The sequence below is a fragment of the Ceratotherium simum genome, chromosome X, assembly GCF_057802395.1.
Source record: "Ceratotherium simum simum isolate JZ-2026a chromosome X, ASM5780239v1, whole genome shotgun sequence".
Lineage (NCBI taxonomy): Eukaryota > Metazoa > Chordata > Mammalia > Perissodactyla > Rhinocerotidae > Ceratotherium > Ceratotherium simum.
Genome location: NC_141940.1, coordinates 30,457,145 through 30,475,373, shown reverse-complemented (window position 1 = coordinate 30,475,373; position 18,229 = coordinate 30,457,145). Strand labels below are relative to the sequence as shown.

At 39.9% G+C, this 18,229-nt stretch overlaps 1 protein-coding gene across 1 annotated transcript in view; it reads right to left on the bottom strand.

Annotated features, from left to right (window-relative positions):
- KIAA1210 (KIAA1210 ortholog) overlaps nt 1–18,229 on the bottom strand; it is a 67,882-nt gene that overhangs the window by 10,009 nt on the left and 39,644 nt on the right. The window contains exons 6-8 of the mRNA XM_087427697.1: nt 16,906–17,061; nt 3,773–3,973; nt 1,279–1,387 (exon numbers count right to left, since the gene is read on the bottom strand). Of these exons, the coding sequence (XP_087283823.1) occupies nt 1,279–1,387; nt 3,773–3,973; nt 16,906–17,061 (466 nt within the window). The remainder of the gene's footprint in view (nt 1–1,278; nt 1,388–3,772; nt 3,974–16,905; nt 17,062–18,229) is intronic.

Sequence of the window (18,229 nt, the reverse complement as noted above, 5' to 3'; positions counted from 1 at the left end):
CTTCTATTCTCTTGTATTAAAATAATCCAATGTAATATACATGCAAAGCAATTCTTGGAAAGCCTTAACAATTGCATCAGTCCATAGGCTTCAGGTCAAGCACAAAGCAGCAGTTATACAGATTGCTCGTCTCCTCTCTAGTACTTTTACTGAGAAACTCAGTTTGATCCCCAGGTGGGAGGGCCCGCACTGCCTTCCCTCCCTCATCTTCCCTCCCTCCCCACTGTAGCCCTAGCTCCATCTAGTGGTTTCACATCCAGCATACAGCACTGAGCATAGCTGGCTGCACTCCAAACCACTCCCATTATATGGAAAAGCAATCAAAGTATCTGCCCCCATGGACACTGAATCAGTTCTATCCTCTGTGTATAAAAGGGACAACTATTAAAAATAAATATGTAAAAAGGTAAAAAGAAATTAAAAGAGATTACTCATTTAATTTCTTTTTCTTTTTCTTTCTTTCTTTCTTTTTTTTTTTTTGCAGAACAGTTTCGTGGTTTCGTTAGTTTTCATGGGAAAATGTGTTTAGGGATATGCTGTCTTTGAACCCACAAGTGAAATCCTTTGTGGTAAAAATATGAAATAACTGTTTGACTTGATCTGTGGGAACTGGAATTTTGTTTTATCAAGTATTGCTTGAAATTCGCTTGCCATCAGCTGGAGCCAACACCCATATATACACACACACAAACACACAGAGAGATTTTCACTCCAGTGGTATTTATTGTTCGGGGATTTGATAGGTGTTGGCTGCCAAGGACATCTGTCTGCAGCTGCCCAAGCCCTCTTTGCTCATGGATATGGGAACTGGTCTCACTGTTAACACAAGACCTTTCCCCTCTACTGGAAGAGAAAGGCAACTTTAAGAAACTAGTTTGGGGCCAATTCTGTTATTATTGCTGAGGGGAAGGCGGAAAGGAAATCATTGGCTGCCTCAGATGTCTGGGCTCACTGAGGAACTCAGCATGCACGTTAGACTTGGAGAGGATTAAACAAACTTACAAACAAATCAACACAAAACACCTTTCTGGTTGGAAATTCATTTAGATAAAATAGGGATCCAGGTATGACCCTTTACCTAAATCCCACACAAGTGGCAATTGTATTAATTAGGCAGTTTAGATGGAGAAACTTGGACCACATTAATATGTATCTTAGATTGAAAGCTCTCTGAGGACCAAGGACAGCAGGCCTGGGTAATTCTCATTATACAGCTCCTGTCACTGTGCAATTAAGCTCGTAGTACATGTTTCTGGGGGAGGGTGAAGATGTGCCAACCTGCACTGTCATCTTTTGGCTTCTTTTGGTCAGCTTCTTTTGGTTTGTTTGTACTCTTCTCTTCTTCAAAAACCAGTAGAAGGCTTGGCTCATCCTGCTTTGGTTTCACCTAAAAGAGAGAAAGAAAGAGCTTGAATCAGACTGAAGTGTTCTCCATCCATCCCTGCATGGTTGCCAAAAAAAAAAAACATCGGGAGAAAAAAGTCCTTGATATCGAAATGGCTCTGTTGGGAACATAACAATACCATTAACGATGGAAATTATTTCCAGTGGCATCCATCACCTGGTGATCATTTTACCTATTGGAAGTAGTTCGCCTCGATTGGAAGTTTCTGGTCTCTGAATGATATGCTGCAGGGAACTCTCTAAAACACCCTGGAAACCACTGAACCACACTGCAAGGCCATAAATCTGAAAATGGGGTTGTTGGGCCTGACAACAATCATACTCTTGGCAACACTGGAATTCCCAAATTTGCTTCACCAGATCTGGGAGCCAAAATCAAATCCTGTTTGGCTTCTTTTCTGGGAATTTAGTGACAGCATGAATTATGCCTTTCCAGCTCAAAAGAAGAAAGAGGATTGGGGTTTTCTTTGGAAAGAAGAGAGAAAAAGATGAAGCATTCAGCCCTTACACTGAAGGGGTTGAAATTGGTTTAGTATAAACAAGGTTTTCAGATAATTACAGTGCAGCTTTGGGAATGTCGGAGTAGCACTGCACTGAACAGTGTCTGGAATTTGCTTAGTGTAAGCCCTTATGACATGCATCTAGAGACAAATGTTCGACTCTTTATTCTCCCACTCAAAGTGCCTGTGCAAACAGACTCAGCTCAAAATCATTTACTTTTGAGTGATGAGGTCAGATAGACCTGGGTTCAAATATCTGCTCCATCATTTACTCTCTGTGTGACTTGAGCATGTTAGTCTCTAAATCTCTGTGTCCACATCTACAAATTAGGGATAATGAGAAACCTCCCGTGGGACTTGAGACCTAAGAAATTCCAAAGCAGGGAGCAAATGGCAGCAGCCTCTGTGTCACAAATGATCCTGGACTCTTACATTCATCCATGTGTCAGGGAGAAAGTCACAAGGAAGTAGATGTCACAGCCTTCTAGAGAGTGCTGCCCAGGCCTTTCTTCAATTAGGCTATGCAGAAGGAAGAAGTTAGAAGGGTCACACTAAGTTTCCCTTAGCCAACATTCCCCATCTCCCAGGTTTGTGGTGAAGTGTCTAGGTGATAATGCATGTATAGGGTTTAGCACATAGTAATTGGTCACCCTCTGCTTGACACCAAACTAAAGAGATCCTCTCAGGGCCTGCCAACTGTTCATTCAACTTGTACTTCTTCTTCTTCTAAAGCTAAATTGAGATGTCTAAGCTAGGGGTGACATGGTGGGGTGAAAAGAGTACTGGGCTGGAAGTAAGAAGACTGGGCTCTGACCCCAGCTCTGCCACCACAAGGGTGTTTGATCTTGGGAAACTGTTTGTACTTGAATGTCCTTCCCTGTGAAATATTTGTAACTACAAAATCTTTTAGTCTCTTACAGCTCTGATTTATAGCCCTTTACTTATAGCCTAGAGTCACTGAGGAATTGGGTGTTTGACCAAAGTGAATCCTCCAGCTAATTGACATATCCTTTTAAACACTAACATCTTTTAACTCTTAGCTTTTAGTAAAAATCTTTTCCAAAGGCATTACTTCCCTATCTTCCTAAACAGAGATCAGGGAATATAGTTCAACTTTGCTTGATGACTCGCACAAATAATGAACATGATCTATTGCACTGGACTATGACACAGTGTGGCCCTGAGGGACTTATTGAGGTGGGCAAGGTTCTTGATCCCTGTACTAAATGGCCCCAGGTCATTTCTGTCATCTCTCTCTGCCATCAACTGTCACTTTTCCTTGTTGTCAGATCTATGAGTTTGATCTGTGACCATGTTTTTAACAAAATTGGCTTGCCTAAGTGTAGCTCTGACTGCTAGAAAGTCATGTGACAGGACTTTGTGACATCTATGTGACACCAAGAGATCTTTGGAGAGGTTAATATCTGAGTTCTGAATGCTTAGAGTTGCTGGAAGCCTGACCTCCAAATGAGTGGAATAGTGCTGCAATTTGTAACTCATGGGTGTTATCTGATTAATAATTAAAAGAATCCTGATCTGGACTATAGTTTAATATCTTCTACAAAGAGGGCTGAGTGAATTCCCAGATGCTAAGCCAATAAGCAGTTTCTCGGGGTTTAGGTCACTGTTTCTGCTTTCTTCAGTGCCTTTTATGTAAGTTCCACATGGATGGGGCGTCCCATCCACTAGATACAAGTTTGCTCACCTCTCCGGGGGTGTCAAGCCTGAGACAGTGCCCTTGACTTTACCATCCCTGCTCAGAGTATGTATCCCCCAAAGCATACCACTTCCCTAGGAGCAGTTTGCAAAGGTTGGAACTCATCTTTTATTGTATAGGAGTTTATTCCCAGGCCTCTTGAAGGACTTACAGCCACTTGAAGGTCCTTCTTCTTTAGTTTCCGGGGGTTTAAAGCCATCTTGTGTCGAGCAGCTGAAGAATCCAAACAGCCCTGGGTGGTGGCTGGGGTGCTGAAACCAAGAGGCAGCTGAGTGCTGCTGGGAGAGGCAAGCACGGCAAACGTGGTGAAAGACTGTGAGAGAACAGGTCCAGATGAGGGCTCAAAGGAGCTCTGGAGAGAGTGGGAGAAAAGAAAAGAGTCAACTCTGTTTGCTGTCACTGGTCTCAAAGGTTGGAAATTCCTCTCACTGAAGAATTCCTAAAGAAGAAATCCTTCATGAACTACTGTCCCTTTTTCCTACAGCAATATTGATACTTCTGGTCAATAGGCTCATTGGAGGCAAGGTGCACACTTTCTGCTTGTTCCCTTGCAGGTAAAAACAAGAAACAAGAAGTTTGGGCTGCTCCCCTGCTTAGAAAGCTCCCCTTTGACCACAGGATAGAAACCCAGCCATTTAATGGAGTTTACAAGGTCAGTTTGCATGTTCTCTTGTCCTGTACTGCCTTTTATTAATAGGAGGGGCTAACTGGGGTGAGAGGCACAATCTGTGTCAGTAAAACCCAACAGGGCTTTGGTTTCTCCATAGAAGGGCTTGGTGGAGGGAATAAAATCAGGTTGGAAGAGGGCTTGTCTGTAAGCTGTGTTTGCATGGACAGCACACTATCTTTCCTTATATTTACTGTTCATGGGTGCAAGGCTGATGGCAGCACCCTGAGGAACTGAGTGTTCCCACCCCCAGTGGGGTAGGGATGGAGCCTGTCACCTTGTCCTCATTATGACTGGCCTCCACCTCTTCAAACTATCTGATCCTGGGGCTCCTAGTTGGGTTTCTCTGTAAGAGCTTCAAAATACTCTTTTCTGGGCTTCTTGACATAGCATTTTCCACACCTCAAAGAGAGATTGCAGAGCGCCTCTCATTCCTAGGAAGCTCTAGATATTTGTATTAGCAGAAGCCCCTTTGAAGGCCAAGTGATGAGCCATCTCTTTCCTGGACACCAGTGGAAAATGATGTAGTTTAGCAGGGGGACAAAATTTACATTTTTGGGTACTCATTCATTCTTTTCAAACTAGCTTTACACAGTGCCAGGGACCCCTTTGGTATTTGCAGCTCTCACAACCCTTCACATTTCCCCACCTCCATTGTTGGTTGATCCAGTGATAACCTTAGCTACTATCTTGGTTCCAAATATGGTGCTTTTATGGCCTGTGATTCCAATGCTAATGGGTGAAGCTGACGATACATCCAGCTCATCATTCTGTTTTTAATTTTAGGAAACGGGGGAGGAATACTACAGTTATCTTTTGTGGGGTCAATCACACAAAATTAGGAGTGGTCCCAAGCCTTTCCTAACTTCTTTATGCAACTGTCACCCATGAATTTATTTATCACCTCTTACTGATACTGTATACTTGGCTTATGTTATCAATTGGAATTATGAATTTAATACTCAGTGTACCAAGTAATGTCTCTCGTTTTATTGTTCTGAAATTTTTTCATGCTTCAGAGTGGTCTTATAGTTCTGGTCTTCTGGAACTGGATGACAACACTTATGTTCCCACTAACCTCATGTGATCTATCTCCCCATTTCCTCCCTGACCATGTCTCTTACTACTTTCTGCTCTAGACACACTGCTGGTTTGCTGTTCCTCAAACATTCCATGCATGCTCTTCCCTCAGGGCATTTGCACTTGCTCTTCCCTCTGCTAGGAATGCTCTTCCCTATGTCCATGTGGCTAGCTCCCTCACTTCCTTCAGGTCTTGATACAAAAGCTACTTTCTCAGTGACACCTTCCCTGGCCAACCTATTTAAAATTTTTGCCCTCCACCCTGACACTTCATAATCCTCTTCCCTGTGTTATTTTTTTCTCCTTGGCACTTTGATCACTGTCTAACATACTGTATATTTTGCTTATTTATCTTGTTTATTGTCCATATCCTCCGCTACAAAGATAAACTCCATGAAGAAGGGTTTTTCATCCGTTTTATTTAATACTGTATCTCTAACACCTAAAATTGTCCTTGGTACATAGTAGTTGCTCACTAAGTGTTTCTTTAAATGGTGAACTAATTATGTTAAAAGCTTCCACCAGCTGTTACCTTTTTGAGAAGTCATCAGAGAAAGCTCCTCTGTTCTCTAACATTTTAGTTATTCTTCCTGAGACCTCACTAGCTCTAGCCAAAGGTAAATGGAAAAAATCAAGGAGGTCTGTGAGTCTGGAAACCCTAAAAGGACACCATGCAACTTGCTTTGCATGAAAACTAACTTATGATGCCTAGACAGCAAGTAAACATGCATTTAATAAACATTTTCAATTCAGTTGGCATCCCAAACTTTATGGTATTAACACTATAGACAAAAGCACTGTTTAGTGAAACTCATTCTATAGCATAACAGAGAAATCAGGCTCAGAAAAATTCTGGCAATTTCTAGATTGTGCACAGGAGAGAGCTTACTGTTTCCAATCACAGCCTGTGCCAAGAGTCCATCAAACTTAATAATAGCCACTAGTCTCCCTGTGCTTCATTGACTCTCATTAAGGAATCTATAGGCATTAGATCTAAACACAGACCCACAGCTATCCTCAACCCTGGGCTAAAAATGAGAGAGCAAAGCCATCAAGTATTATGCCCACCTGATTATTGTGCTCCAGCTCGGGCATGTGATTCAAAACAGCCCCAGGAGAATCTCTATTTTTGGGTTTAGAGTATGTTGTATGGGTATAGAGTATGTGTATATTTTATAACTTTCCTTAAAATCACTAGTGAATTAAATAAACTATTCATTTAATAAACTATTCAAACTCTCTGGAACTCTGGGCAGTGTTTCTCAAAGTATGGTCTGGGAACCCCCCAGCATCAGAATCACCTGGAGTGAGTGTAGAAGAAGCACATTTTAAGGACATATCAAGACCTGATGAGTAAGACTATCAGGGGAGGGGCCTTAAAATAGCTTAACAGGCTCCCCAAGTGAGTCTTCTGGGGGCCAGGGTTGCAAACTACTGCCCAATCCTCTGGCATGTAGAGAAAGCCTCCCATCTTCAAACAGAAGCACAGCAAGTTCCTAAATAGCCCCATCAGTTGCCTTAGAACAGGAGCCAGCAATATCTGGATTCCTTCTGGGAAGTGAGGCTTCTTCTTAGGCCCTATCTTTTCCCTCAGTCTTATTGGTTAGGAGAAACCTAGAAAAGTTACCACAGGAGCCAACCGCAGAATTTTATGAGCTACCCAGAAAAAGCAAACCTAATCCCTTTCGGGAAGGTTTATGAAAGAAAAGCGAGCGAAGGAAATGGGGCTTCCTTTCTCTACTTTTCCTTCCACACCCCTCCTCCCCGCACTCTGAGAGCCAACAGACCCTCTCTGTACCCAATGTCAGATGTCTTCATTTCCTCTGTGTTTTAGAGGGAGGTTAGCGAGGACAGCTTCTGATTAACAGCTAGAGTTAAATGAGCTCCTTTTGTCCCAAGATCTGGGAGATGTATCAAGCCTGGTGTCTACTAACCCAGAATCTTCCTGAGGAAGGAACCTGGGTCAGGCTTTGGGCCAGGGGAAGGGATCCTTCAGCACTAGTTGGCAGGGCTGCTGGACACTCCTTTGCTGTTAAGTTGGGGTAAGGGCTGCTCTTGGGAAAATTAAGACACATTTTGGTTCCTTTTTCCCCTTCTGTCAAGTTTCTAGACCCAGTGCAAAATAGTTCAGTTAACATTGCACGCTTTTGGTCTTCTTTTTGATGGTTTCTTTGTCTGTTGTATGATGCTCGAGTTGTCCCCTTTTCCTTTAACTGTTGATAAGAAACACTTGAGTGGGGATAGAGAGCAGTTTGGCTGCTTCTTGGAACAAAGGAGAATGCTGATTGTTATTTCTTATATAAGGGCATTACCCGGTGGCTATTTAGGCCCAGATTTCATTAAACATTTGGCCCAAAAAGCTATCACCCTGGGGAAAAGCTCACTCTGAAACTGTCTGGGGGGGTTGACACTAGGATGCTGGGGAGCTGGGTTCTGTGCGAGCCATTCAGCCCACAGCTCGAGAGGCACGTAGTCTTTGGAACATCTCCAGAAGAAGCAGCAGCTCTTTGTGGGAAAAGCGGTTCTCGGTGGGAGGCTTCTCCACAAGATGTACTGGCATGGGACACGAGACCCGATATTGGCTGTTAGGATTTTAATTTCCCGAGTGTGTCAAAGTGGCTTATGTGCCCATTCCTGAGAATTCCTGTGCAGCTGCTGCTTCACTCAGAATCTTTGCCTCATAAAAGCTATTGTGGCAACCATTTTGCCAACTTGAAAGTTCTAGGAGGTGGAATTTCACATATTCCCTGCTGCTTGCCTCCTATCACAATCTCTTCAATTTCTTAACTAGTATAGAGAATAAGAACATAAACTTTGGATTTGAATAGACCTGAATTTGAGGTCCTAGCCATGCCATTTATTGGCTGTTTGACCTGGGACAAGTTACCTAACCTCTTTGAGCCTCAGTTTCTATGTTTCTGAAAAAGGGATAACAATAATATACACTTAAGTGTGCTGTGGTAAAGATGAAATGAAATGATACAAGGGAAGTGCCTTTCACATAAGAAAGTCTCACTGTGTTAGCCGCCGTTGCTGTTGCTGGGTGTCGATTGCACAAAGAGAGCTGCTGGAGTCCATGTGGTTTGGCGGAAAGTGCTATAGATTTGGGCAGGAATCCTGGGTTTGAGTCCCAGCTCTCTCTCTAATTGGCTCTGTGGTCTTGGCCAAGTCATTTCACCTCTCTGAACCTCACTGTTTTTCATCTAAAAGGGGAATAATAGTATTTTCTCTATCTACCTTACAGAGTTATTGAGAGAATCAAATGCACCTATATATGCAAAATCATTTTGTAAGCTACAAATTTCTATGCAACAATGGAGAGGGGGCATAATGTTTTCCTTTGATGTATCAGAGAATTAAAAAAAATACTGATCTGAGTTTCAGAGACCTATTTGTAAATAATAATGGTGAATTATGAAGTAGGCCATCAAGGGTAAAGCAAGAGACATGATAAGGAGGCAACCTTGCAGCAATCTAAATTAACTCTTCATTAGCCAATACAATGGAATAACTGGCAGCAACTTAACCCCCACCATGTTAAATAGCAACATTTATCCTGCAATGGAACTAAAGCCCAGGTGTTTAATCAGCTCAAACTTTAACCACTAATAGATAGACCCCTCTCTCAAGTGTGAAAACTGATTGAGTTGTATATGCATGACTTCTTTTCCACACAATTATTTTTTACCATGAAAAGCAGTATTGAAGAAAAATATTCTACAGACTCATTAGGGAATACAGATGAAGATGAACCAGGTTGGGAAAGTGGCAGGGCTCAGGGAAGTGCTAAATAGGAGAATCCCCTGGTCAGAGGGTGGGCTAGAGATGGTAGGGAGGAGTGTATGGGGGGGTGGATTAGTCAGGTTCTGCTAAGTCAGACTGCTGGGTGAGCCTTGGGCTTTTGTCTCTGTGTGGTGAAAGCTGAGGTCAAGCAGAGAGTCACAGTGGCTCATTATGTCACATACACCACACAGAGATACCTGTTCATCCTCACTGCCTGTCTCATCTATACTCAAAGAATGCAAGCCACTGAACTGGGTCAGAGGGCTATGAGACCCAAAGAGGAAGATCACTCAGGGAAGAAACAGCAAGCTTTGCTAACTAGAACTGAAAGGGAAAGAGCACCCAACTCTTCACCCAAGGAAATGTGGAAGAAATAGGCTGAGACAGCAAGGGCTTAAGGCAGTCCATCCTATTCTGTCCCAGGGGATTTGGAGGAGAAAATAAGCCTAGGGTAAAAGGTCTACTGGGTCTTTGAGAGATAACATGTGTTTCCCCCTGCCACCAGTAGGAGGCAGCAGCTTAGAGAAGAAAGAATAAAACAGCAAACTTGGAAAGACTCCTCTGAGAGGATAAAGTTTTAGTCATCTTTTTGTGACCCCTTATTGGATATATGATTTGCAAATATCTTCTCCCAATTGTTAGGTTGTCTTTTTGTTTCCTTTTGATGATGGTTTCCTTAGTCTCATTTGTTTATTTTTTCTTTTGTTTCCTTTGCCTGGGGAGACACAGTATTCAAAAAGATACTGCTAAGACTGATGTTGAAGAGCGTACTGCCCATGTTTTCTTCTAGGAGTTTTATGGTTTCAGATCTTACATTCAAGTCTTTAATCCATTTTGAGTTAATTTTTGTGTATGGTGTAAGGTAAGGGTCTATTTTCATTCTTTTGCATGTGGCTGTCCAGTTTTCCCAACACCATTTATTGAAGAGACTTTCCTTTCTCCACTGTATGTTCTTGGCTCCTTTGTCGAAAATTAGCTGTCCATAGATGTGTGGGTGTATTTCTGGGCTCTCAATTCTGTTCCACTGATCTGTGTGTCTGCTGACTTTTCTGTTTGGATGATTTGGTTTTCTGCCTAGCTCCCTAGTTGATGCTCAGTGAGAAGGCAGTAGGAGCTGGGTTTGTGGGGAGGCCTTTGGGGATATAAGAGTTGGGGGTCATAATTTATGAGAAGCTCAGAGAAGCATCCACGCCAGCACATCTGGCTTGGATGATGATTACAGTTGCTTCTTGGGATGCTGCTGCTGCTATTGCTGCTGTTGCTGCCACCTGCCCCCCCCCCCCCCGTGTTCACCACAGTGAACTAATAAATCAGGAAGCATGGCAGAAATAGCCAAGAAAATCTCATGCTTGGGAGTGGTAGGGGTTTGACTTCACCACCAAAGACTAGAATTTCTGCCTGCCAGCCCAACATTTAACCTACAGCGACCTGACTCAATTCTTGAATTTACTAATAGAGAGTTTATTACATTCAAACAGGACAAATATTTAGACTGATGCTTGGAAATGTTGACTATAAATAATTTAACTCTATTCATTAACCTATAAAATACATAGTTAGCCTATTCAAATTAATAGAAAGAGAAAACTACGTCTTAAAATGTTATCTAATTTTCTTAATTGTAATCCCCAAGGTAACTGCTAAGAAAATAATTTTAAAATATATAGAGAAGGAAATGAGAAGGGAATGAAAATGGTACACTAAGAAAAAAAAAAACAAACAATTACGGGGCTGCCTGGTTGTGTAATGGTTAAGATCATGTGCTCTGCTTTGGCAGCCCAGGGTTCGAGGGTTTGGATCCCGGGTGCGGACATATGTACCACTCATCAAGCCATGCTGTGGCGGCGTTACACATACAAAATAGAGGAAAATTGGCACTGATGTTAGCTCAGGGACAATCTTCCTCAAGCAAAAAGAGGAAGATTGGCAACAGATGTTAGCTCAGGGCCAATCTTCTTCACCAAAAAAAAAGAAAATCAACTAAATCCAAAAGAAGGTAGTAATGGAGGAACTGAGGAACAAAAAAGATATAAGATATATAGGGAAACAAAGAGCAGAATGGCAGAAGTAAGTCTTTCCTTATTAGTAATTACTAAGAATGTAAATGAATTAAACTCTCCAATCAAAAGGCAGAAATTGGCAAGATGGATTTAAAACACATGATCCATCTATGTGCTGTCTACAAGAGATTCACTTTAGATCCAAAGACACAAATAGGTTGAAAATGAAAGGATGATAAAAGATATTCCAAGCAAATAGCAACCAAAAGAGAGCTGAAGTTATACTAACATCAAACAAAATAGACTTTAAGTCAAAATTGTTATAGGAGACAAAGATGGACATTACACATTGATAAAAGGGTCAATCGATCAGGAAGACAGAACAATCATAAACATATACACACCAAACAAAAGACCCACGCCCAAATACATGAAGCAAAAATTGACAGAATCAAAGGGAGAAATAGACAGTTCTACAATAATAGTTAGAGACTTCAGCATCCCACTTTCAATAATGAATAAACAACTAGACAGAAGATTAATATGGAAATAGAGGACTTGAAACAATACTATAAACAAAGTGAACCTAACAGATATATACAGAACATTCCATTGAACAAGTGCATAATACATATTCTTCTGAAGTATGTATGGAACATTCTCCTGGATAGACCATATGTTAGGCCACAAAGTAAGTCTTAATAAATTTAAAAAGACTGAAATCGTACAAAGTATCTTCTCTAACCACAATGGAATGAAACTAGAAACCAATAACAGAAGGAAAACTGGAAAATTCACAAATAGGTAAAAATTAACACACCCTTAAGCAACCCATGGACCAAAAAAGAAATCAAAATGAAAGTTAGAAAATACTTTGGCATGAATGAAAACTAAAACACAACATAACAAAACTTATGTGATACAGCAAAAGCAGTCCTCAAAAATTTATAGCTGTATATGCCTATGTTAAAAAAGAAGATCGATCTCAAATCAATAACCTAACTCTTCACCTTACGGAACTAGAAAGAGAAGAGTGAACTAAACCTAAAGCTAGCAAAAGGAAGGACATAATAAAGATTAAAACAGAGATAATGAAATACAGAATAGAAAAACAATAGAGAAAACTCAATAAAACCAAAAGTTGGTTTTATGAACAGTAAAACAAAATTGACAAATCTTTAGTTAGATTGACTAAGAAAAAAAGAGAGAAGACACAAATTACTAAAATCGTAAGTGAAAGGGGAAAATTACTACTGACCTTCCAGAAATAAAAAGGATTATAGGATACTGCTATGAATAATTATATGTCAACAAATTAGATAACTTAGATGAAATGGATAAATTCCTAGACACACCCAAATTACCAAAATTGATTCAAGAAGAAATAGAAAATCTGAATAGACCTATAACAAGTAATGAGATTGAATCAGTAATCAAAACCTCTCAAGAAAGAAAAGACCAGGACCAGATGACTTCACCAGCGAATTATACCAAACTCTTAAAGAAGAATTAACACCAATCCTTCACAAATTTTTCAAAAAAAAAAAAAAAAAAGAAGTGGGAACACTTTCTAATTCTATGAGACCAGCATTATCATGATTCCAAAGCCAGATAAAGGCATCACAAAAAAAGAGTGCTATGGACCTATATCCCTCATAAATACACATGTAAAAATACTAGCAAACCAAATGCAACAGCATATTAAGGCAATTATACATCATGACCAATTGAGATTTATCCCCGATTGCAAGGAGGTCCAACATATGAAAATCACTCAGTGTAATATACCACATTAATAGAATGCAGGAAAAAAATAACATGATCATCCCAATTGATATAGAAAAAGCATTTGACAAAATCCAATACCCTTTCATGCTAAAAAAAAAAGCCTAACCAACTAGGGATAGAATGCATATATGAAAAACCAATAGCTAACATCATACTTAATGGTGAAAGACTGAAAGCTTTCCCCCTAAGATCAGGAACAAGACAAGGATGTCTGCTTGCACCACTTTTATTCAACATTCTACTGGAAGTTCTAGCCAGAGCAATTAGGCAAAGAAAAGAAACAAGATGCATACAAATTGGAAAGAAAAAAATAAAACTCTCTCTGTTTGCAAATGACATGATCTTATATATAGAAAATTCTATATATAGATAGGGTTACAGTCAATATAGTTATGATGAATGATCAGATGGGGAATTTCAAAGAGAAATGGAAACTATAAAAAAAAAGGAACCAAACAGAAATTTCCAGAACTGAAAATTACAATGTCTGGGGAAAAAATTCTCAGACAGACTTTGCATACTCATGAAAGCAGAAAAAAATACTAAGTGAATTAGCATAGAGAAATCAATAGAAAAGACATAATATGAAGAAAAGAAATTAAAAATTAACAAATAAAAAAAGAAAATCCTAAAGAATTCCCATAAATCTATTAGACCTAATAAATGAATTAATCAAAGCTGAAAGAGAAAAGATCAACACAGAAAAATCAGTTGTATTTCTATACACCGGGAATGAACAATCCAAAAATGTAATTAAGAAAACACTTCCACTTACAATAGCATCTAAAAGAATAAAATACTTAGAAATAAATTTAACCAAGGAGATGCAAGACTTGAACACTGTAAACTACAAAACATTGCTGAAAGAAATGAAAGACCTAAATAAATGGAAAGACATCCTGTATTCATGGATTGGAAGACAATATTAAGGTGGTGATCTACAAATTCAATGCAATTCCTATCAAAATCCCAATGTGCCTTTTTGAAGATATGGAAAAACTGATTGTAAAATTCATATGGAATTGCCAGGGACCCCAAATAGCCTAAACAATCTTGAAAAAGAAGAAAATTGGAGGACTCACACTTCCTGATTTCAAACCTTATTACAAAGCTACAGTAATCAGAAGAGTGTAATACTGGCATAAGAATAGACATATAGATCAATGGAATAGAATTGAGAATCCAGAAATAAACCAATTCATCTATGCTTAATTGACTTGCAACAAGGGTGCCAAGACCATTCAGTGGAAGAAAGAACAGTTTCTTCAACAAATGGTGCTGGGACAATTGGATAGCCACGTGCAAAAGAATGAAGTTAGAACCTTATCTCACACCATATATAAAAATTAACACAAAATGGATCAAACACTTAAATACAGGAGCTAAAACTCAGAAGAAAACATAGGGGTAGATCTTCGTGATCTTAGATTTGACACTGGATTCTTAGATATGACACCAAAAGCACAAGTACTGAAAGAAAAAAAAATCAATAAGTTGTATTTCATCAAAATTTTTAAAATTTTGTTCTCTTGATAGAATTAAAAGACAACTCATAGAATGGGGGAAAATATCTACAAATCATATAGCTGATAAGGGGTCTACTATCCAGAATATATAAAGAACTCTTACAACTCAACAACAAAAAAATGAAAATTCCAATTTAAATTTAAAAATGGGCAAAGGTCTTGAATAGACATTTCACCAAAGAAGATATGCAAATGGCCAATAAGCACATGAAAAGATTTTTTTTTTTTTTTGAGGAAGATCAGGACTGAGCTAACATCCATGCCAATCCTCCTCTTTTTGCTGAGGAAGACTGGCCCTGAGCTAACATCTATTGCCAATCCTCCTCCTTTTTTTCTCTTTTTCTCTCCAAAGCCCCGGTAGATAGTTGTATGTTGTAGTTGCACATCCTGCTAGTTGCTGTACGTGGGATGCCGCCTCAACATGGCCAGACAAGCGGTGCGTCAGTGCGTGCCAGGGATCTGAACCTGGGCTGCCAGTAGTGGAGCGCGCGCATTTAACCGCTAAGCCATGGGGCCAGCCCCAAAAAGATTCTTAACATCATTAGTCACTAGAGAAATGCAAATCAAAACCACAATGAGATACCACTTCACCCTCACAAGAAGGATTATATTTACAAAAAGGAAAATAACAAGTGTTGGCCAGGTTGTGAAGATACTGGAACCCTCATACATAGCTGATAGGAATATAAAGTGGTGTAGCTGCTGGGGAAAACAGTTTGATGGTTCCTCAAGAAGTTAAACATAGAATTACCATGTGACCTAGCAATTCCACTCCTATGGATATACCCAAAAGAATTGAAAACAAGTGTTCAAACAAAAACTTGTACATGAATGTTCATAGCAGCACTATTCACAACATCCAATAGGTGGATAGGACCCAAATGTCCATCAATGGATGAATAGCTAAACAAAACACGGTACATCCATACAATGGAGTATTATTCAGCCATAAAACAGATTGACATACTGATTCATGCTACAACATGGATGAGACGCAACAACATCATGCTATGTGAAAGAGGCCAGACATAAAAGGCCACATATTGTATGATTACATTTATATGAAGTATCTAGAATAGGCAAATCCAGAGATAGAAAGCATATTAGTGGTTGCCAGGGGCTGAAGGAGAGAAGAATGATGAGTAACTGCTTAATCGGTATGGGGCATATGTTTGGGGGAACCAAAACTATCCTGGAACTAGACAGTGGTGATGGTTGTACAACATTGTGAATGTACTTAATGCCACTGAATTGTATACTATAACACAATAAATTTTATGTTATGATTATTTTACCACAATAAAAAAATGTTATCTAATTCAATCTTTCCACCAATTCAGACTGTTCCAATTCATCTGATTTAGTGGTATTTTGCAGAAAATGCCTATAGTTATAGCCTAAATCCATAAATCAGTGAGCATCCACCCACCTGCCACCTGCCAAAGCTTGTGATTTAACTTTGGTCCTAACCTACTAGTTTTTTTGTTGACATATTTAACTGAAGGCTGCTTCTCTCCACAGGAACTCTTAATATCAAAACAGAGTTTTGTGCTGACTGGCCAATTATTGTCGTTATAAATTACGTTTCTGTTTACTTTTCAGTTCCCAAGGTTAATTGCTGTAAACTGTACTTCACTTCAAAAGCTCTCTTAAATTCAATAACCAATTAAATTAACTACACATTAGTTTGAGAATGGAAGTGTTGATATGGGCACAATCTACTAATTTTCCAATTTTTTTTTTGCTGGGAAAGATTCACCCTGAGCTGACATCTGTTGCCAATCATCCTCTCTCTCTTTTTTTTCCCTCCCCAAAGCCCCACTACATAGTTATATATTAGAGTTGTAAGTCCTTCTAGTTCTTCTATTTGAGCCGCCACAATAGCACAGCTACTGACAGACGGGTGGTGTGCTTCTGCACCCTGGAACCGAACCTGGGCCACCGAAGCAGAGTGCACCAAACTTTAACTATCAGGTCTGGCTCCTAATTTTCCAATTGTTAATGGATATTATTTGGTTGACAAACTTAGATGTACGAAATACACATACATGCCCTCTCATGTGTCAAATGATTTTTCATATGGATATGTGTTTATCAAACAATATTACATGCACTAATCTTTGAGATTTTGGCATGTGAAACCGTAGAGGCTTTACTTCCATAAAAATCTCTATGGTTTTCTTCCTGAAATAACTGAAAACATCTGCAAACTATTATTTTTTTCTGAAACACTGTCTTCCATTGCTTATAAATTAAAGTGCTGATTATTTGGTTTATAGATTTGGACAGAAAAATGTAAACCGCCATGCACATAAAAAGCCAAGATGGCAGCTCCTAGCATTGAGCTACAGCAGGAGAAAAGAGAGTGCAAGAAGAAATTATGTCTCTGACTTGTGCCCCCTGCCCACAACCTGCCACTTAGGATGGGACTAACACTCACCTTCTTCAATGTCAAAATCTTGTGTGGTGAAGCCTTCTTTTTTGGGCTCTTAGATGACTCATCATCAGCAGAGATTTCTTCAAAGTCCTTAGAGATTGAGTGAGATGGGATAAGAGGTGGGCTGATGCTGGGTTGGCGTGGGCGCAGTGGTGGGATCTGTCAAGGAGGAGGATGGAAGGAACAAGTTAAAACTTGTGTGCTTTCCTCCAAATTATTGGTGTTCTCTTGTTGCTTAATGGTTGAAGGACTAAGAACTCAAAGCGAAAAAAACAAGTCAAGGAAAGAATCTTCTACCTCCCTGTCTTCACTTCTAGTACCTACACAAAACCATAGCCTTTGTTCACACTCTGGGCTGCCACACACCCTTGCCAATCCCCAAACACAGACAGAAACTTCAAATTGCTTATTTGATCAAAACCAGAATTCTGGTGTTATCTCCCTACTGATGCTAACTATAAATCTTGTTTGAGTCTGATCTTGGTATTGATTTCAGCCTTGTCTTTGGAAATCCAGTTCTTATGGAGGTGAGTCTTTGGGTTATGATCTGGGCTTGGCATCCAAACTACAATCCTTGCTCCTATCAGTCCAGGAATTATCTGGATAGGATCTTGACTGTGTTGGTTGCATATCTTAATCCTGTCAAGGTTGATTTTCAGAAAATCTACAGAACTAGTCCTGGTTGGAATTGCTTTACTAGTTTTCCTAAGGGGATAAAATTGATCATTTGGGTTTTCCTTGGGCTTCAGCAGACTAATTTAGTTAATTAGTTTGAAGCTCATGGTACACTTGAATTTGAGGCACTGGTCCCTGCCATGGTCCTCTTGATGTGGATCAGAATCCCTGATTTTATCTTTAACCGGCTAAGCATCTACAATGTGCCACACCCATTCCAGGCGCTAGGCCTACAGCAATGAATAAAACAAAATCCCTGCTGTCATGGAGCTGACATGCTTGCTTCTGTCAGAGCCTCTGCTCCTGCTCAGGGCAGATGGCCTTCAAACTCACAAAGCCAAAGAAAAGGGGCCACAATGAGGGTTTGCAAAGATTCTGCCCCGAGGGTACTTCTGCCCAGTGTCTAAGGTGCCCTCTTATTATTACCAGGCCTCATTGGGGGATCTTGAGGAGAGGCCTTGGGGGTTAAGCATCCCCAAGCCCAATTCTAATAATGATAACTACCATAATGACAACTAACTTTTACTGAGGGCTTTACTCTGCTTTAATCTTTATTATTATTTCCTTCCTTTTGCTAGCTTTGGGTTTAGTTTGCTCTTCTCTTTCTAGTTCCTTAAGGTGGAGAGTTAGGTTACTGATTTGAGATCTTTCT